The sequence below is a fragment of the Amphibalanus amphitrite genome, unplaced genomic scaffold (genome assembly GCF_019059575.1).
Source record: "Amphibalanus amphitrite isolate SeventyFive unplaced genomic scaffold, NRLGWU_Aamphi_draft 001458F_arrow, whole genome shotgun sequence".
NCBI lineage: Eukaryota > Metazoa > Arthropoda > Thecostraca > Balanomorpha > Balanidae > Amphibalanus > Amphibalanus amphitrite.
Genome location: NW_024882951.1, coordinates 104,487 through 126,755, shown reverse-complemented (window position 1 = coordinate 126,755; position 22,269 = coordinate 104,487). Strand labels below are relative to the sequence as shown.

The 22,269-nt window shown below is 48.0% G+C and overlaps 1 protein-coding gene and 1 long non-coding RNA gene across 2 annotated transcripts in view; one reads left to right on the top strand and one right to left on the bottom strand.

Annotated features, from left to right (window-relative positions):
* LOC122373200 overlaps window positions 1-21,689 on the bottom strand; it is a 31,383-nt gene extending 9,694 nt beyond the window's left edge. Inside the window, exon 1 of the mRNA XM_043351043.1 lies at window positions 21,023-21,689. Coding sequence (XP_043206978.1) covers window positions 21,023-21,154 — 132 coding nt within the window. The 5' untranslated portion in view covers window positions 21,155-21,689. The remainder of the gene's footprint in view (window positions 1-21,022) is intronic.
* On the top strand, window positions 12,165-18,009 carry LOC122373201. The gene is made up of 2 exons (XR_006254999.1): window positions 12,165-12,418; window positions 17,917-18,009. It is a non-coding gene; the product is annotated as an uncharacterized LOC122373201 (long non-coding RNA).
* Window positions 21,690-22,269: the final 580 nt, after the last annotated feature.

The following is a 22,269-nucleotide window of genomic DNA, read 5'->3' as shown; positions in this document are numbered from 1 at the left end:
TGCTCGCCTGACAACCATAACCTTCGAGGTTCGCACCAAGTTTTCATATCGATGAGCAAAATGATGCGTAGATTCTAGTTAGCTGTTAAATAAAGCAATCAATTCTACACAATATGGCACTGCTGAAAAGGATAATTCTGCTATCACTTCACCGCACTATTTGTGAATTACAACGATGTTACATCGTTTCGCTAGAGGAGTGGGGCCCCGCGACGTTAACGATGTAGGTATGCTACTCGATTGTTTGTTGCCAATAAACAAAGGAATAATACGTTGGTTCTATAATCGTGTCCGGGAATACATTTTACGGGCTTTTTAATGATACCGGCTATTCGAGGAATGAGAATGATAACTCGTCGCAGATTTTATTTTTCCTACTTGTGTTTATTTGCAGGACCATGAGCACTGCTGGCCATACATAAGCTATTATCAATTTTTATTGGCGTTCACGATAAAATGTCGATTCTAGATAAGCATTCGTTACAGCGTTCAATTCTACACAAAATGACACCAAATTCGAGGGATTATCCGCCATCACTTCGTCGCACTTTTTGTGGAATAGAAGGAGTGTCGAGCCGACGTTGCATTTTAATGCAGTGGGTGCGTCCAGGGCGGCGTGCGATGTGTGAATATTTATTGCTTTTGCCAACAAGCAAGGCAATAGTAAATTCAATCTAGAATCATGTTTGGTACTAAATTTAACGGGCTATTCAATGCTACTAATCAATCGAAAAATTTAAATAACATCTCGTCGCAGATTTCAATTTGCTTATTCGTTAATATTTCCCAGGTTACCTATTCGGCATTGCCGACCTGGCAACAATAATCTTCGAGTTCGCACCAAGTTTTCATATTGATGCGCACAATGAAATGTAGATTCTAGATGGCTGTTCAATAAAGTGCTCAATTCTACACAACATGACACTACTGAAAAAGGATAAATCGGCTAACACTTCTCCACACTATATTTGTGCAACAAAAGGATATTGCATTTATTTGCGATGGGAGCGGGGCGCCAACGGGAACGATGCATGCTAATTGATTGTTTGTTGCCAATAAATGAGGGAATAGTACATTGGTTCTAGAATCGCATCTGGAACACATTTTACGGGCTATTCAATTATACTGATTATTCGAAGAATGAGCATGATATCTCGTCGCAGATTTCATGGTTCCTATTTGTCTTTATTTAGAGGCCCATTGGGCACTGCTGGCTATACATTCTTCAATTCTGGCATACAGCTTCTATCAATTTCTTATGGAAGTGCACGATAAAATGTCGATTCTAGACAAGCATAAGATACAGCGTTCAATTCTACACAGAATGACTTCAAATTTGAGGGATTATCCGCCATCACTTCGTCGCACTTTTTGTGGAACAGAAGGAGTGTCGAGCCGACGTTGCATTTTAATGCAATGGGTGCGTTCAGGGCGGCGTGCGATGTGTGAATATTTATTGCTTTTGCCAACAAGCAAGGCAATAGTAAATTCAATCTAGAATCATGTTTGGTACTAAATTTAACGGCCTATTCAATGGTACTAATCATTCGAAGAATTAAAATAACATCTCGTCGCAGATTTCAATTTCCCTACTTGTTAATATTTCCCGGGTTACCTATTCGGCATTGCTCGCCCAACAACTATAACCTTTAAGTTCTCACCAAGTTTTCATATCGATGCGCAAAATAATGTGTGGATGCTAGATAGTTGTTTAATAAAGCAATCAATTCTACACAGTATGGCACTGCTGAAAAGGGTGACTCTGCTATCACTTCGCCGCACCATTTGTGAAATAGAAGGATGTCGTTTAGCGAGTGCAGTGGGGCCCCGTTGCGAACGATGTAGGCTAGGTATCGATTGTTTGTTTTGTTGCCAATAAACAAAGAATAATACGTTGGTTCTATAATCGTGTCCGGGAATACATTTTACGGGCTTTTTAATGATACCGGCTATTCAAGGAATGAGAATGATAACTCGTCGCAGATTTCATTTTTTCTATTTGTCTTTATTTGGAGGACCATGAGCTTGGCCATACATAAGCTTTTATCAATTTTTATGGACGTGCACGATAAAAATGTCGATTCTATACAAATATTAGATACAGCGTTCAATTCTACACAGAATTACACCAAATTCGAGGGATGATCCGCCCATCACTTCATCGCACTTTTTGTGGAACAGAAGGAGTGTCGAGCCGACGTTGCATTTTAATTCAATGGGTGCGTCCAGGGCGGCGTGCAATGTGTGCAGATTTATTGCTTTTGCCAACAAGCAAGGCAATAGTAAATTCAATCTAGAATCACATATGGTACCAAATCTAACGGGCTATTCAATACTACCAATTATTTGAAGAATTAAAATAACATCTTGTCGCAGATTTCAATTTCCTTACTCGTTAATGTTTCCCGGCTTATTCGGCATTGCTGGCCTGGCAACAATAACCTTCGAGTTCGCACCAAGTTTTCATATTAATATGCACAATGAAATGTCGATTCTAGATGGCTGTTCGATAAAGTGCTCAATTCTACACAATATGGCACTGTTAAAAAGGATAAATCGGCTATCACTTCACCGCACTATTTGTGGAACAAAAGGAATTTGCATGTTTTTGCGATGGGAGCAGGGCGCAGCCGGGAACGATGCATGCTAATTGATTGTTTGTTACCAATAAATAAGGGAATAGTACATTAGTTCTAGAATCGCAACCGGGAATTCATTTTACGGGCTATTCAATAATACTGATTATTCGAAAAATGATAATGAATTCTCGTCGCAGATTTCATGTTTCCTACTTGTCTTTATTTGGAGGACCATGAGCACTGCTAGCCATTCCTAAGCTTTTATCAAGTTTTATTGGCGTGCACGATAAAATGTCGATTTTAGACAAGCATTCGATACAGCGTTCAATTCTACATAGAATGACACAAAATTTGAGGGATTATGCGCCATCACTTCATCGCACTTTTTGTGGAACAGGAGTGTCAAGCCGACGTTGCATTTTAATGCAATGGGTGCGTCCAGAGCGGCGTGCTTGTGTGCATATTTATTGCTTTCGCCAACAAGCAATGCAAAAGTAAATTGACTCTAGAATCATGTCTAGTACGAAATTTAACGGGTTATTCAATGCTACTAATTATTCGAAGAATTAAAATAACATCTCGTCGCAGATTTCAATTTGCTTATTCGTTAATATTTCCCAGGTTACCTATTCGGCATTGCTGGCCTGACAACAATAATCTTCGAGTTCGCACCAAGTTTTCATATCGATGCGGAAAATGAAATGTCGATTCTAGATGGTTGTGCAATGAAGCATTCAATTCTACACAGTATGGCACTGTTGAAAAGGATAAATCGGCTATCACTTCACCGCACTATTTGTGGAACAAAAGGATGTTATATAGTTTCGCGAGGGGAGTGGGGCCCCGCCACGAACGATGCATGCCGTTCGATTGTTTGCTGCTCAGAAACAAGGGAAAAGTACCCTGGTTCTTCATATAGAATCACTTCCTAGAATGTATTCTACGGGGCATCAAATGATATTAGTTCGAAGAACAAAAATGGTATATCGTTGAAGATTTTATTTTCCCTACATCTATATTACTATTTGAGGAGGGTGCGTCTGTCCGTTACCGAGGTCCCGACTTGGTGCTGCTTTGCGTGGACTACAGGTCAGACCGTTGCACCTAGCCCGGTGAAATTTGCACAACTTATAGATCAAGGATGCGCGACGTGCCTTTGAGGGGTCTTTTCTCGATCGGATTGATAGGGAGCGCGTGGCGCGTGCTCAAAAAGTGCAAATTCGCGTCATAGACTTTACATGTATAAATCGGCGTGCGAAATCGGGCGAAAACGGCTAATTTTGGCCGACACGGCTCCGGTCCCGGTGCAATATCTTGGTGACCAGGGGTCCGACCGGCACGGGGAAAACAGCATCGTGTACAGAATTGAACGGGCTATTGAATGGTGTGCAATGCAGAGGATAGCACGCGCCACGTGCACCGGAGAGGGCACTTTCATTTGAAAAATTGCGGTTTTTGAGGGATTTTGGAATTGATTTTATTTTTAGGTGACCGTTAAACGGAGCGAGTTGAATCAACGCCTATTTGCAAAAGAAAGGTACCGCCTCTCATATAAAAATTGTGAAAAGCTGATTGATCCAAATCAAGGTGGTGCAAATCACAGGAGAAAATGGTGTTTGTCAATTTTGTGCCACTTTATTAATCACACGGGGTTTGCTGCATAACCTGATACCTTTGGCAATTGAATATGGTACCATTGGATAGAGCATTCAATTCTGTCCAATATTCACTCTTCATTTTTGCATGATTAGCAACAGTATCCTTAAAAATGTAAATGTTCCAAACCATTACATTGTCATTTTTAGCGAAATTCATCGATGGCCCTCAAAAGACTTCACGCCAGTTTTCGAATCATTCTAAAGTAGAACGCATGATAATACGACACGGGCACCTCGATGCGATGTATCTTTTTGTTTTCTTACAAAATGCTTGGCCGTAAAGGCCGGAACACAGCTTTTAAGCTCGCAAATCGCGTCTCGCTTCTCCCATTGCAATACATGGTATATTTTCAGCTCCCAACACGCAGGTCGTCTCGCTTTTACGCCGCGAAATCACGCCGGATCCCGCTCGGAAAACGCGAGCGAAACGCGAGCGAAACGCAAGCAAAATCAGTCCGGCGCGGGTTGCAAGCTGAAAAGTTGAATCTGTTTCAACTTTTCAGCTTCTCTGCTCGCGAAATGCAAGCGTAATAGCGTCAGTAGCCATGGAAACCAAATAAAGCACCTTGGCTTACGGCAATTTTAACTAAATACCGGCGTGGTCTCCTGCTTTCAGCATATCGGTATTCATTTGATTGACAATTTTATACGTAAAATGTATTAAATTGTTTAGTTTTTATGTTTCGATGTTTAAAGAAATCTTAACACGTATCTTGTACTGCGGTCAACATAAAATGAGGAATCCGTGGATTTTTTTTTCAAAAACCTCCCCTTCGTAATTTTCTTCAAAATCAGTAAAACATAAATTTGATTAGAAAATGGTAACTTTTATTTCCGTTCGAAAAATTATATGCCTGGCATGTAAATTTCGGGCTGTAGACAATTTTTGACATTGTGGTCCCATTGCTTAGATGCTCAGCGTTTTCAAGAGTAATTTCATCTATTTCCGTAAAACCACAACGACTTTGTAGACAAAACTTTTCAGAATGGCAATGCGGGGTAATTTTGCCGGTGCTACATAGTGGAACAGCTTTGACGGTGCTCTCAGGATCGCTATGCTGGAAAGGCCGACTTGATAAGCAGTAGCGGCGAAACACCTTCAATTAAGGGGGGGGGGGGGGCACTGCCCATTCTTTCCATGCAACACCCATAGGGCTTATGTTAAAATGGCAAAATCAAGGGGGGCCGGTGCCCCCCCCTCTGTTCCCGGTTCCGCCACCTATGTAATGATAAGGTCGTCGTACCGAGCTGGTTGGGTTTATAGCCGTTGGCGGTGGCATTGCGGCACAGTCTGTCTCCTAGGCGCTCATCAAGACACAGCTCAAAGCAGCACGACGAAGTTGCTAGGGATCTGCTCAAACCAAACTGATAGTCACATCTCCAGCTAGTAAACACTATTAACAACTCGTTTGCAGACATCGGAGGCCTATGAGATGTGAGGATTTGAGACTGAGCTGAGTAGTTCCTTTGATTGCTAAGAATTGTTTAATTGAAATTAGTCGATTATTCCCTTACTAGAATAAACAGTTAACGTTTTTCTCACCACAAATAAAATGCAAATGTTTGATTTAGCAGTGTATGCTAAGGAAGCGCATTTTCAGTTGTGCAGGAAAATACTGAAATAAGACCTGAGTCAAAATCATTCGAAGATAAGTCCGACATCGAGTCAGCCTAAAAATGCGTAAAGGACACATGTTATTGATGGCGCTGAAGCTGACTTGCCCGTAACATAAAATCCAGGCCTCAAATTAACACCGGCCAAATTGCTCTACCCCACCGGCCAAATAACCCTGCTAGCGGGGCAATTTAGCCGCTTTGCAGACCTTTGTAGAACGACAAAATTCAAGCATAAGTAGTTGCTCTATCATTTTCAGCTTGCTGTATAAGAAAGTAAAATGAATGCTACACCTGCCAGCCTTGAGAGAGTGCAGAAGTATGTCGCCAACTTCGAGCTACAGCGGGGGCGCGGGTTAAACAGGGGCGCGGGTTAAACAAGACTGCAATGTCATGTTAACCCTCGCCCGCACATGGGGGGGAGGAGGAGGTTGCCATCCCCCCCCCAGGTAGTTTTTCTGCTCTGCACTCAACATTTTTAGAGCTAGAAGCCTGGTTTCGTATAGCTGCTCCTCTATCCTTTCTTGATGTCCACTGAAAAATTTTAAGTTTCTGTGGTTTTTGGTTTCGGAGATATGACCTTGTTCTTCAGGTCATGTCATGACCCAAATGACAAATACCTAATATCTTGCGTTGGCTATGGGTCTTGTCAGCTTTTGACACCTTGATTTCGGCCTTTTTTGCCAGTCTTACCTTCCACCTATCATGGAACATGTTGTTCGACGATGTACAGATGTCAAGGTCAGGGTCAAGGTCAACCTATGTCATCTAAAATCATTGCGATTTAGGCAAGCTGAATTTACTTTTCGTGAAGTTTCTTTGACTGTATTTTGGGTAAAACCTTCTCATTTCATGATTTCATGTAATATGGACACATAAACAATCAGTGCACACATCAGTATACACACATACACTCACAGACATGCAAGCACATATCATTGGCCTTGACCTAACTTGACCTGAAATGACCTCAGCAGCAAAAACCTGGTCGGATAGTGTGACAAAGAGGTTTTAGCTGGCTTGGCACCACAAAACGGCATCGTCATCGGTACCTATATGATGAGCAGCGCACTTGATATCCAACGGTGACCCAAAACAACATTTTTTAGTTTGACCTGACTTGGAAGGTCAATGACTGACCTGATAAGGTAAAACTGGGTAGCATTGAATTTGTCTCTTCCCAAAGAATCTTTTTGGTCTCTACCGCGAAGCTTTATCTCCAACAGGAACGAAATGGCCGGGAGGATGGCACCCCCCCCCCCATGTGCGTTCTAGGATGGGAAAATGGCATGCGCGGGCGAGGGTTAAGTATATCCTGTGACAGTGGCGGAACCAGGGGAGGGCAAATAGGGCATTTGCCCCTCCCAAACGGCAAAATTTTAACATTACGCCTATAGACGGTGCATGGAAAGAAACGCTAACTGTTATGGTTTGCCGCTCCCAAAACTCTGAGCTGGATCCGCCAGTGTCCTGTGATTTGCATAACGCAAAAGGAGAGACATGTAGTTTACTTACGGGTGATAATCGTTGGATTATTAGATTGAATGAATTGCTAGATTAGATTGAACGATAACAGTTTTTAGATTTGCAAGAGCGGTGATGTATTCGTTTGAAAAAAAAACTTCTGAACAACCGATTGTGACCATGATACGTGGCAAACAAATACTCACTAAAATACTAAAATTGACTGAAAAAAAATTATCGTTAAGTTCCAATGTGGCATGATGAACTACCTGTGTGGCATGGCATCAACTGTTTTTAAGGAATTTCCTACAAAAGAAAGTAACATTTAACCTGTGCTGATTTTAATCAATGATCGAGGAGAACGTCATTTAAAATACCAAAGCTAAAAAAATTTCATCGAAAGAACGCCGCATAAAATTTTATCATGAAACAGACGCATGGATATGCTTAGATGTCACGTGCAAAGGTCAAGTGTAATCAATAATCAACGCGTTTCAGCCGCGAGTTGGGAGCGCAAAGCGTTTTCCAAGCGGGACGCGTTTTCGACGCGAGTTGTGAGCTGAATTGCAAGTGAAAACACAGCGAACGAAGCGATTTCCGCGCTTGACGCGAGTTCGACGCGATTTGCAAGCGTGTGCTGTGTTCCGGCCTTAAAAAAGCAATCGAACGAAATGGATATCTACCAACCAAATCGACACAGACCAACCCAATACCCACGGGTCAAAATACCTACCTATCGGAATTCGAACGCTCATAGAGAATTACTTGCCAGACCTGCAAATACAAAGTCTGGCCAACAAAGCACCATGAATCTCCAAATCAAGACAAAAAGAAAATGAAGTCTGCGACCGGATACCATTCTCATTCTTGTAATAATTAGCATCATTGAATAGCTAGCAAAATTTATTCCAGAACACGATTCTACAAACCAGGGGCGGATCCAGGAAAACTCCAAGGGGAGGGTCATGAATCCAAGTGGTGCCCCTACCTATACCCAAAATTAAAAACTCAACGGATTTCGTCCACTTCATTTTGGTGGTGCCCCATTTTCAGTTTTTTCTTTTTAATTTTTATTTTTAGTCAGTATCTTAACTTTTGCCACAACCACATTTACCAATTGTAAGCAAGTATATATGAATGTGCTATGTGTATATGTGTTGTGGACGCTGAGTAGTGAGTACTTACCAGGAACGTTTTCAGGTAAGCGAATCGTTGTCAGTCCGACGAACTTGACCCTGGCGTCTAAAGGGTCTGTCCTTGACACTTCAGGCTTGTCAGGGGCACCAAAGTCCTTCCAGGGACACCACAAACCTGTCAGGGGCACCTACGGCCTTGTAGGGGCGCCACAGGCCCGCCAGGAAGCAGGGGCACCACAGGTCTAGCAAGTATACACGACAGGCCTGTCAGGGGCACAACGGGCCTGTTGGGCCCATGAGCACCCCTAGGGGCAGGGGCACCACAGTCCTTCCAGGGGCACCGCAGGCCTGTGAGGGGCACCAGCGGCCTAGCAGGGGCACCAGTCAACACAGGCCTGCCAGGGGCACCACAGACCTGCCAGGGGCACCAGAGGCCTGCCAGGAGCACCACCGACCTTGCAGGGGTAACTTGGGCCTGTCAGGGGCACCACGGGCCTGTCGAGAGGCACTTCAGGCTTTTCAGGGGCACCATAGTCCTCGGCCGGGCGCAGGGGTAGCAGGGGCACCAGAGGCCTGCCAGGGGCACTACAGGCCTAGCAAAGGCACCACTGGTCTATCAGGGGCACCACGAGCCTGTCATAGCCAGGCATCTCAGGCTTGTCAAGGCCCAGGGGCACCACAGGTCTGTGAGGGGCACCAGCGACCTAGCAGGGGCACCAGTCAACACAGGTCTGCCAGGGGCGCCACAGACCTGCCAGGGGCACCACAGACCTGCCAGGGGCACCACCGGCCTCGCAGGGGCACCTTGGGCCTGTCAGGGGCACCACGGGCCTGCCGAGGGGCACTTCAGACTTTTCAGGGGCACCAGTCCTCTTAGGGCGCAGGGGTACCAGCGGCCTAGCAAGGGCACCAGAGGCCTGCCAGGGGCACCACAGGCCTAACAAGGGCACCACGGGCCTGTCAGGGGTACCTCAGGGTTGTCAGGGCCCAGGGACACCACAGTCCTTCCAAGGGCACCGCAAGCCTGTCAGGGGCACCAGAGGCCTGCCAGGGGCGCCACAGGCCTGCCAGGGGCACCACAGGCCTAGCAAGGCACCACTGGCCTGTCATGGCCGGGCACCTCAGGCTTGTCAGGGCCAAGGGGCACCACAGTCCTTCCAGGGGCATTACAAGCCTGTCAGGGGCACCAGAGGCCTAGCAAGGGCACCACAGGCCTACCATGGACACCACAGGCCTGCCAGGGGCACCACCGGCCTTGCAGGGGCGCCTCAGGCCTGTCAGGGGCACCACGTCCCTGCCGGGGACACTTCAGGCTTGTCAGGGGCGTTACAGTCCTGTCAGGGCCCAGGGGCACCAGGCCCGTGGTGTCCCTGCTAGGCCTGTGGTGCCCCTGGTGGTCCTGTGGTGCCCCTGTCAGGACTGTGATACCCCTGATAGGCCGGTGGTGCCCCTGGCAGGTCTTTGGGCCCCCGGGCCTCAAGGGGGGGCCATGACCCATGTGACCCCCCCCTTGGATCCGCCCCTGCTACAAACCAATTATTGTTACGTTTGTTGGCAAGAAACATCAGCCGGCATATATTCGCACGCGGGACCCGCCACGCTCCCGTCACAAAAATATGCGACATCGTTTTGTTTCACAAAAGTGCGGAGGAGTTCCATCATATTTTTTCCTTTTTAATAACATTATACTGCGTAGAAATTCGTGCTTTATCGACCAGCTATCTATAATTGGCATTTTATTTTGCGCGTCAATAGGAAAACTTGATACTAAAACTCAAAGTTTATTGTTGTCAGGCCCAGCAATGCCGAATGAGCCGCGAACTATGAACTAGAAAGTTGAAAGGCTGCAACAAAACAGCGTTCTTGTTCTTCGAATAATAAATAGCATTAGATAGTTCATGAAATGAAATTCTTGATTCAATTTATCGTTCCCTTTCTTCTTGGCAAAAGCAACAAATCTGCACACAGTACACGCCGCTCTGATAGGCTCCCATTGCGTTAATATGCAATGACGGCCCTTCTGTTCCACAAAACATGCGATTAACCCTCGCCGGCACAGGCCATTTTGAGTCCTTCGACAGCACAAGGGGGGGGGGGAGTTGGTACGACCCTGTACGACCCTGTACTGTGGTACGACCCTGTGCCGGTGAGGGTTAAACTATGTGGGATTATCCCTTATTTTTAGTGTCGTTTTGTGCAGAATTGAACGCTTTATCAAAAGCTTGTGAAAAATCGACATTTTATCGTGCATGTCGATAATAAAATCAATAGAAACGTAGGTCTGGCTAGCAATGCTCCATGGGCCTCCAAATAAAGATATGTAGGGAAAATGAAATCTGCGACGAGCAGGGCTGCGGAGTCGGAGTCGGAGTCGGAGTCGGAGTCGGTCGGAGTCGACAGTTGTGACCGGAGTCGGAGTCGGAGTCGGAGTCGATTTTAGAAACCCGAGCCGGAGTCGGAGTCACCGAAAATCTGTCGAGCTAGGTCTGCGGAGTCGGAGTCGGGAGTTGGAGTCGGTCGGAGTCGACAATTCTGCCCGGAGTCGGAGTCGGAGTCGGAGCTGGTTTTTGAAAACCGGAGTCGGAGTCGGAGTCGGAGTCGCCGAAAATCCATCGACTCCGCAGCCCTGGCGACGAGGTATCCTCATCCTTCGAATAATCATTATCATTGAAAAGCCCGTAAAATATTTTCCCGGTTGTGATTTTAAAACCAATATATTCTTCCGTTGGCTGTTCGCAAAAAAAATAATCAATCATGGGGTTCATCGTTCACGGCCACGCCCCGCTCTCATCGGGGAAATATGCAGCATGGCTTTGTTCCACAACTAGTGCCGTGAAGTGATAGCAGATTTCCCTTTTAATAGCGCCATACTGTGAAGAATTGAGCACTTTATCGGACACCTTCTTGATCTAGAATCGGTCGATTGCATTGTGCGTGTCAACATGAATCTTGACATAACTCGAAGTTTATTGTTATCAGGCCCAGCAATGCAGAATGAGAGCCGTGAACACTGAACTATGAACGAGTAAGGAAATTGAAATCTGTGACGAGATGTTATTTTGATGTTTCGAATACCTAATTAGTACTTAGTAGGTGCCAGTGAATGACCCGTTCGGACACGATTCCAGATTCAAATTGTTATTGCTCTGCTTCTTGGCAAAAGCAATAAGTCTGCACACATCATGGGCCACAGTGCACGCTCCCATAATCCCATTGCTATAACATGCCGTAACATGCAATGCAATGTCGGCTGGACATTCCCTCTGTTACACAAAAAGTGCGATGAAGTGATGGCGGATAATCTCTTGAATTTAGTGTCAATCTGTGTAAAATTAAACGCTGTATCGAATGCTAGTCTAGAATCATATGTCAATGGTGTCCCGTGTCTGTCAATGCAAAATTGCACTGCAAACTTGAATTTTCTCATGGGACCGGCCGCCGGCAGGCCGAGCGTCACGTGACCCCAATCTCGGGAGCCGGTCAAGGTCACATGGCCCGAGTACAGTTAGTAGTTCCCAGATTCGCCGCCAGAGTAGCGCCACTTGGAACGAAATAAAAGAATGCTACATTGCGCGGTAGACTTTTAAAATGAACTTGAATATTTCTTCTTTGCCGACAGAACCCCAATGTCCCCGCTTGCATTGCTCTTGGACCCTAACGCCTGGCAGGAACTTTGGCAGTTTGCGCAACAACTGTGTGGTGAAGAAAAAAACTTTACGCCCGGCCGACACCGCAGACCTCGGCTACCAAATCGCGCTTGGTTGGCATATCTTGCTCTCGCAATTCCCTAACCTTGAACCCACGCTGGTTTTCAAATGTCTGGTTTTTGCCGCGGCGTAGATTCAGTGATAATTGTGGAATTTTATTAGTTTCACTGTAACTTGGGTGGGGTTATCGATAAATTTTGATAGTGGACCTAGATCTTTACCGTAATTCCTCTTGGTTCGTAAGTATTTGTGGCGGACTGGTAAGTGAGGTGTGCGCACAGTTTGCCTCAGTTTGATTCTCCGGACTCGACTCAATTTCAAATGATACATTGACTGCCTTTTTTTGTAGAATTTCATGAGACATGTCATATAATTCACTTGTTTGCCCTGCTAGACCCACGTGTGAGGCTCGAGTTTGAATTTACTGCACAATATGAAAGGGTTCTTGTAGGTACTATCTGTTGGGCAGAATTTAGTTCAGGCCGGATATACTTGCAAACAGTCAAAAAAAAATACAAGTTATTCAGCGTATATTACTTGATATAATGAGTGGTTACTTTTGCCATGATCAAATAATTAAAACATCAAATAATTTAAACAATACAGAGATTCCGAAATGCGGGCGAGTTGCTCAGGTCCCTGCAGGGTGGAGGGTGGACCCAGGGGGGTGACACGGCTATTCGCGCAATGTATTAATTTATGGGCCGCGCGGGGCCTCGCGATGACGCGGCTGGAGGCAAATGCTCAGCGCGCTAGGATACTTCTGGCGGGGCGGGGCTGAACGGTGTGCAATGAATGGGTTATGGTCGGGCAGACAGAGATGAGGTATTGAATTTGAATTGACATCAGCAATCGGGTGGGGAAGGAGAACGTTTCTAATCGAGCTTGGGATGGGGAAAGCCGAAAATATCGCGATCGGCTCATAGCTCAGACAGGGCCGGGTGCCGTACCATGTGTTGTATATCTAGGCTGGCAGACAGAGATGAGTTATTGGATTTAAATTCACCTTACCATCGGTTTCTGGTGGGGTTTGAAGACGTTTTTAGTCAAGCTCGGAGTGGGGCAACCCACTGGCGGATCCAGGGGAAGGCATTTGGGGCAAATGTCTTCCCCCACATTGGCAGCGCCCGAAATCGCTTTTCGAGAATCAGAGAAAACTTCACAACTTTTCTGAGGAAATGTTGGTTAATCACACTGCACAGCAGTGCGCAAGGAATCGAAATCCGAGTTTTTTAAAATTAATTCCGAGAAACCTTTTTGGGGTAAGGCCCCGCAGTGTCCAAGACCGCTTCCTGGATCCGCCAGTTGTGAATAAGTCACGGTCGATACCGAGCTTCGGCGGGACCAGGCGCTGTATACGTTGTTCTTTCAATGAAGAGGTGGACAGACACCTAGCCCCACATCCTACTGCTATGCCCGTGCTTCTGTGGGTGAAGCACTAAAGCATCACGGAATCCCACAGGACCTGCGAGTCGACGAGGTGGCCGCTTTGGCCGCCGGGTACTGCAGCTCCCTGGAGTTGCCTGGGACCGATGGCAAAACAACAGCTCCGGCGGTGCCCCTATGGGCCGTAGTAATTAGTGAATTCCTGTAATGTAGAGATCATATCCTCAATAATCTCCATTACCATTCTATATTCCTAAACAGTATGACAGAACAATTATGCTTGCCTACGTTCAGGCATTACCTCTGATGGTCATACGCCCAGTACAACATGTGTTGTCTGTCAAACAACAATCGACGACGGGATCCCTTCTCATCATCTCTTAAGCCATCGGTTGTCAATTCACCCACCCCGTTTCCCTAAAAATAGACGGTCAGATTCGGCCTTTACGACCCCTCTAGATTCGCCAGAGACGGGATCAGATCGCCGTTATTGCACCCGTCGGCCGTCTTAGTGTCTTTAATACTATATGACAGCTTCGACCACGGACGTCGGACGGGGTGATCGTTCCACGAATGTACGCACCATCCAGGCCTAGGATGCATCGGGGTTTAAAAGATTGCAGTCTGTAGATCAATCAACATAACAATGGTGGTATGCAACCACATTAAAATATCTCCCCGGCTCCCGCAACGTTCCAACGCCCCTCCGTTATGCATTCGCCTTGTGTGTCCGCCGAGCCGGCTTGCCTCCAATGACGTCATCGGCCGGCCGGCGGCGTTCAAGGTCAAACGGCTGGTGTCCTTACCTGGTATATAGGGCCTTGGGTGGACCATTCTAAATCAAGATTAAGTTGGTAGCCTTATTTCTTGGCTGGTATTTAAAGGAAATTTGGTTAAGCCAAATTTTGATGCCTTCCTGATATACCTGTTACAATTTAGTAATAGTCTGCCACCTTCAAATTCCGACTAGGTATTCATCAAAACCAGCAACCACAGTCAATGCAGTGATGACGTTCGGTAATTTGTCATGTTCCTGATGCTAGGTAATGGGGCGTATCACTGGCCAATCTTGCTAACGAGCATGGTCTATTTCGAGTAAGATTAGCCTTATATTGAATGGGATCAAGTCCGCAGACTATTCCTTGTACTTAATTTTGTCTGTATGGGGCCAACCCGTTCAGTAATTCCCATCAACCAGACTAAGTGATAGACAAAAGGAATTACCATGAGCTCACATGAAATGGCTTTAGCAGTGTTGTCTTGGTCTGTGCCGCCCATTAATGGCTGGGGAGTTATTGTATTAGCTAATGATTGGTCAATTTTTAGCAATTGTCTGAATTAGATGGCACAAGGAGCTGTTCCTATTAACCTTTCTGATCATGATGAGAATTTAACTGTTAGTTTATTTCTTGGCTGACACTAATGTAAATGAAAGAAGAAAAAAAAACTGTGACTGAATTTGGGCGTTGCTTACCTGATACTGGTTTGTAATAGTCGGCCCTCCGTAATTTCAAAATATTCTTCCAAACTATAATCACAGTGGTGATATTCAGTAGCTTTCCATGTTGCACATGAGATCGGGGTGGAGGCTCGGGATGCTCGGCGCGGCAAGGTCACATAGTTGCTCATGCCCATCAGTCATCAGCTGTGTCAATAGCAACAGGACGGGTGATCCTTGATGTTTACCAGGCCAGCCAGGGACCGCGGATTCCGGGGGGCAGGGTGTGCCATTGCACACCCTGAATATCCTGAGGGTGTGCAAACACCTATTTTTGCACACCCACAGTTCGTTGTGGGGGCCCATGCGGCCCTGGCGCTTGAGTGTCCCAAGCCGATTCTCGAGGGCCCCCGCGCGAGCCTGATGGTCCCGCACCGGTGCCTGAAGGCGTGAACAGGTTCTAGTGTTATCTCAGGGGTTATCTCAGAACCCCACCCACGCCATTTTTTAGCGCTCCCACCGGCTCTTGAGGGCCCAGGCCGATGCCCGAGGGCCCCAAGTCGATGTCTAAAGGTCCCCCGCCGGTGTCTGAGTACCTACATGGCTAGCTCAGGGATCCACGCCAGTTTCTGAGGGCCCTAACCGGCTCTTGAGGGCCCCTTGCCCCCTGCCCTCCTTAACCCCTCTTGGGGCCGATGCCTAAGGGTCCTGCATCAGCACCTGAAAGCCCACAGAGTTATCTCAGGGCCCCATACCAGTTTCTGAAGGCCCTCACCGGCTCTTGAGGGGCCCCAGACCGATATCCAAGGACCTCTGGCCAATGCCCGGGGGAGCAGGCCGATGCCCGAGGGCCCCAAGCCGTTACCCGAGGGCCTTACACAGCTATCTCAGGGTATAATGCCACTTTCCGAGGACCCTAACCGGCTCTTGAGGGCCCCAGGCCGATTCCTGAGATCCCCAGGCGGATGTGAGAGGGCCGACCGACTGAGGCGGCCCCTACGTCAGTTTCTAAGGGCGTCCACGACCGCCGTCTGGTCAAAGCTGATCTCTGAGGGCCCTACGCAGGTTTTTAAGTCCACTCAGCTCTTGTTTAGGATCTCACACCGGCCTCTGAGATCGGATGGCTTATGCATGCCGCAGAGGAGCCCTTACCGGCTCCTGAGGGCTCCGTGCTGATAGTTGAGGGCCCCATGCCAATACTCGAGAGTCACTTTCAGTAATCTCAGCGCCCTACACCAGTTTGAGGAACGCCGTTCGGCCAAGGCTGACCTCCGAGGAAAAGCCCTTTGCAAGCCTCGGAGTGCCCTCACTTTCTTTTTTAGGATCTCACACCAACCTCTGAAGTCGCAGGGCTAAAGGATGCTTCTGATAACCCTCACTAGCTCGGACCTAAATCGATGCATGATGACCCGACAGAAGTGCCTGAGTAGCCCACACAGTTATCTCAGGGCTCACACCAGTTTCTGAGGGCCTACACGAACGCTTTTTGGCCAAGGTCGATGTCTCGGGGCCCTATTCAGGCATCGAGGCTACTCGGGCGCCAAGAGACGGTGGGGGACCTCCAGGCGAGCTTGCTTGGTAGTAGTTGGTACCCCATGGAGCCGGCGAACGGTGTCAAAGAGCCTGGTGTGGGGGCCCAAGAAGTGGCGTGGGCATCCATATTTCTATGTACATGTAACATGAGGTATTCCAGAGGCCGTTATGGGACCTTCAAAGACCGTGTGCGGTGCGCCGGTGATTGCCGGCGTTGGGTCTCAGGAGCTGGCGTGCGGCCTTTATGGGGCCCCAAAGCCAGCGTGTGGGCCGTAGAGCAATGGGGAAGCTAAGAGGGCCGGAGGCCAGACCCCCATAGGTTATAGGGGCCAAATCGATGGGCCCAAACATCCCGCCGGCCGTGTTTTATTTTTAAACTAATTCATGTAATCCATGATAAAAAGAAGTGTACCAACATCAACTGTGCAAAAGGGCTCTCTGAGGCCCGTAGGGGCCCTTGAAGGTCACTGTAAGCCTTTAGGGGCCTGTTTGGGAAAATCGGAGATCGATTTGGATCACGTTGCATGTATGCATGTGCATTTACTCTGCTAATGCATCTCCTGACCGTAAGATGCTCGCTCAGTCATCTTACGACCGTCAATTTTGAAGGTTTTCCCGCCCCGCTTCCTTAGAACCGGCTTATTCCGGAGCAGTGGCGGCGCTGACTTTTTGGAAGGGGCCCGGCGTGAGATGGGGGCCCAATCGCCACATCTTGCACACCCTACGAGAATTTGAATCCGCGGTCCCTGAGGCCAGCTGTGGGGAGTGCTTGGGGCAAGGAAAATGAATTAACTCGCCTTGGTGTATGTTAACTGAGCTATCATGTAATCCTTCTAATTTACATATCTTAATGATTTAACAAATGTTTGTGCAAGGGTGTAATCAAAGTACCTTCTATGGAGACGTTGGTCTCATGCTTGAAGAAGGGCTGGGGTTCACATTTCGTTAGTTTGTCTCTGGCTGTTAAGTCCTTTGATGCGATGTGATGGAACATGTCTGACTAATCTTGTTAAGGTGCGATTTTCAAACCCAAACGCGATTGGTTGCCCAAATTTGAGTGGGATCACGCCCACGTCCTGTTCATTGTGTTAAAATTTATCTTTGTGCGGGGATCAACCATTCACATAATTGCCATCAATCAGTGAAGTGATTGCAAAAAAAAAGATTCAATTATCATGAGCTTACATGAAATGATGCTTACAAAATTTCACCTATGGCTGTCACCTATGGCAGATGGCCTCACAAATTTATCTAAATTTTGGTACACAGAAGTTGAACATATAGCCAATTGAAACCATCAAACACTTAAAAATTCACTCGAACTGGACTGATACAACGAGCAAATGACACCGAAGTAGACCAGGCGCACTTAACCTGACTCGAATTATCATTTCTTCCCAGTCAGGATGATCAAACGGCGTGCCGGATTGATCGCGTCGGGGGCACAACTGAGAGCTGTGTAAGTCGTCGCGCTTCCCCGGTCGGCGGTGGTATCGGCGGCATCCATGGCGTGAGATTCAACGACTTCCTTGACCGATCTTCTTCGGTAACATTAGCACGCTGTCGCATTTACTCACTGAACAATAAGGTATCAACCCGCTTGGTTATCAGTAACTTGACCGTACTCATGCGTTAAAAGCTATCGGTTTTTTTTTCCAAGGGCTTAATTTTGTGAGATACCGGGATATAACCGAGTTTCGCGTCGATATTATGAGAGACCCTGTTATCGTTAGGCGAAGTCAGCACGCATAGTGTGTACCACCGCTGCGACTTCTCACGGCAGGACTGGGAACCAGAGCTTATTCTAACTGACACCAGACGGCACGCAAGTGCTCATCAGTCTGTGCGGTGGCGCTGGCCGGACCGCGCGTGGTCGGCGCTAGGTAATTCTTTGTAGGTGGCGCTAGTGGCGTGCCGTTCTGACCGGGGGTCACACCGCAAGTGGAATTGACGCTTGTGGATGCCCAAAGTGGCCCTTCCCTTTCATGCTGTGGGATGGGTTTTGCAGTAAGCCTGTACGGCTGCGCGCGGAACCGTGAAAGATTAACGAAAACCCGAGCTAACCGCATCGAACTGAGGTCTAATTATGAACGTTACTGAGTTCGTTGCACGAACCTCTTTGTCGTGGTTGCATAATTTTAAGGTCGTGCCGCGCGTTCAGGGGTCTGGGAAGGCGATACTTAAACTTGATAAGACAAACATGATTTAAAATGCCGATTACTACGGAGTGGGAAACCCTATCACTTGTCCTGTAACCTATTCTTGTTAGAGAAATCCTGCACGAGCACGTATTGAACGGTTTGTAATACGTATTGAACGGTTCGATGTAAATGTGACCACCTTGCGTTCCTCGAAGCAACGTAAGGCGTCTATCATGGGTATGACAAAAATGCGTAATAGTAAGCTATGACTGGTTTGGGTTCTCAATGCAAGGATAAATGTAACCGATCGCTTGAAGGTATCCTTGCCCGGGGACCAAGCGCTGAATTCACAGGACAAGTCTTGACGATATGTAATGAGGCGCATTTCTGATTTCACCTTCCGTTAAAAGTTGGTTTTATTGACTCCTTGAGACTTTCATTAATAGACGGCATTATATTAGGCGCTCGAGTCACTATTGGCGGCGATTTTTCGTTAAATGTCGATTCAAGTCTAGGGTGCGTGTGTTCGTCACGGCTTTCTGAACGCTGATGGTAATTAGGCGAAACAAGGCATGAATTGGTGGGCTGACGGTTGGTGAGGCGGGTATTCACTTACAGGTGAAAAAAAAGAACATTTTGGAACTTCGCATAAACATAAAATATTGTATGCTAGTGACTGGAATTAGTACCAAATGACTGTTCATTTCGTGAAAATTCTGGACGACATTAATCTCATCTGCTTTCGGTATACCCAATGGACCGCACAATGAAGTGTTGCTGACTCAAATCTGGGTTATAAGCCAAGCCCGGCGCTCATAGCTCCGTCGTGGTGACAGTTGACCCCCTGGCCCGACCGACCGCTCCGCTGCGTGTACATAGTGTTCAACCCTGGTCGCTCTGTGCGTGGTGCGCGGCGTCATGTTTTGACCATCTGACCACTAATCGTAAGTGGTTGTTTCTGGCGTCAGTGACCTCCTTGATACTCGTCTCGCAACGCAAAATAGCTACCCCTTTCCCTTTCCCAGACAGGTTGTTTAAATTTTCACGCTTTATTTTACACTACACGGACAATTAATGACAAACTAACCAATGTGCTATTGGTAAATCGTACTCGAGATTGTCAACTTGTCAATCCCGTTGTTTACTTAAACCTAACCCTAACAGGCGCGGCCTACCTTAATGCTTAATTCTAGACTTAATTAGTGACAGCATCGCGGCGCATCAAGTGACACGTTACCAAATGGTTCCGACCATTGGCGGCGCGCTGGCCCGACGGACGGGGACCGGTGCCGCATGACGTCACTTAATGATGTCAGAACTTTCACCCCTCCTATCCCGTCCTCACACCTACCCCCGGCCCTGGCGGTCGCGTACAAAGGAGCGTAAATGGTCGGCAAATGGTCCCGGCTCCGACACAAATGTAAATGAACCATTGCCGCACTGCCGCCCCGATTCCCATCATTCAACCCCGCAGCTGTCCCTATCTGCTAATGGTGGCAAGGCCTGACCCTACGGGACGGTAGGTCTAGACTGGGGTAGACGCCCGGTAGATATGGGGGAAGGGGGAGAGAATGCGTGTGTGGTGGGCATGGCTGGAGGGCTGGGAGTGGCAGGCAGCCTTCTGCTGATGACTCACTTGATTTTGGCGGCGTCGAAGATTGGTCTTGTTCTTGATGAGTGTTGCACCAGAGAGTCAGAGGAAGAGAGCACTGGTCCCGCCGGCAGAGACTCCCCGGGTGTCCTGTCCCTCTCCTCTTCTGCGGTCCGATTTTATTCCTTTGGTTATCCGGTTCCGGCGGGGGGTCGATTTCTGTGACCGGGACAGTTAATCGGTCCTTTCCTGGCTGATCTCCGGCGGCAGCCCCTGACCGGGGCTTCGAGAGGAAGCACGTCCGGCGTGGCCGAAGCTTCGGATTTCTCCCCTCCTCCGCTGTTTCCGCTGGAGTCGGCCCCCGTTGCCGGTGTCGGATGTGACGTTTTCACACTCGATTTCCGCCGGGTGTCGGTTCTGGGCTGCGCCGGATGCGACGTTTCCTTTACACCAGCCTGCACCGGATGCCCTTCCTGCCCTGGCTCTAGCGATGGTGGGGGCGGCTGGCCCATACAGCTGCTGCGAACGGATGTCATGGCGCCGGAGTGTCTCGGACTGGCTCGGCGCCGGATGGTTTGTGTGTACTCCACCCGTCGGCGAACGTTTGATCTCGGGGCGTCAGCCGCCTTAATGGCAGCAGCTGCTCGGCGTGTGACCCGGTCTCCTCCTTGGCTCCGGCGTCCCGGCAGACAGGGTACTATGTGAGGCAGTTTATATGTATGAAAAAGGTGAGATTTTGATGAAAAAAAAATGTCACAGCATTCAGCTGTTACATGTACCTACCGGTTGGGTCCCTATCCAGTTCAGTGTACGTGTCGTGATCCCCTATTAGTGTTTCTAACCTACTTTGATACTGCTCACAGGTCATCACACATACAGATCTACCCTTATCTGCAGGTAAAATCATAATATCTTGCCTATCTTGTAGGTCACGTAACGCTTTCCACTCCCCCTTACTGAGATTTTTGCTTTGCGGGGGACGGAAGGAATTGAGAGCTTTGGTGACCTCGAATCTAAGCCTATTCGCTACATCCGGTGTTACATCGTCTGAACGGCACACACTTTCGACCGCCGAAACAAAATCCGCGACTGGAACGCTTGTCGGCGTCGGTACAAAATTGAGCCCTTTACGTAGCACACTGACCTCATCGTCACTTAGGCTTACCCCAGACAGATTGACCACCCACTTATCTCCATTGTCCTCCCCCTGTCCACCAGTCTCCTCCTGCTCACCGGTCTCTTGTCTGTCCTCCTGCTTACCAGTCTCCTGGCCACCGGTCTCCTGCTCACTGATCGTGAGCAGGATACATACCTCGTGGTGGTATGTATTTTGGTAGGTATTTGAGACGTTTGAGACGTATTGTCTTGTATTTTAATGCATTTTAAAGCACGGCTGACGAAGAGAGCAGAAGCTTCCGAAAGCTACCGAATCAATATACGCATTACTGGTGTCGGAGAATTGGTTCCTAAATAAACAACTCTACATTGCTGTACAGCTAATACGCTTTTCACCTGGTGGCCAGTAGAGGAACTAACAGTTACTACAACTGACCGTCAGAAGCACCCAACACACACCGTGCCGCTCCCAGTAACATACCAGGATGTAGACCCCAGTCGGGCAGCGCTCCGGCGTCCGGCAGCCGCAGCTGGTCCAGCAGTGACAGCAGCCGGCCGGCGCTGCCCTCCGGCGCCGTCCGACAGGCGTTCACGGCCACCACCCTGACGGACGGACGTTACACAGTCAGCAGAGAGCCGACACTCGGTCAGCGGACAGTGGCGTTGGGTCACCGGATGGCAGAGCATCGCCGCAGCACACAGACCAGACAGGACTGTGGCGACAACGCAACCCCGTTGGAGTAACATGACCCTAATAAATGCACCGAAAATGCTCTGGTCTGTCTCCATTACTTATAATAATAAAAAAATGAAAGAACAACTGAGATGAGGGAAAGGAGTGAGGCGTCTGTTAGGGTCCCCGTGCAATACGCCCGGTGCGGTGACTGACCTCTGCGCCGCTAGCTG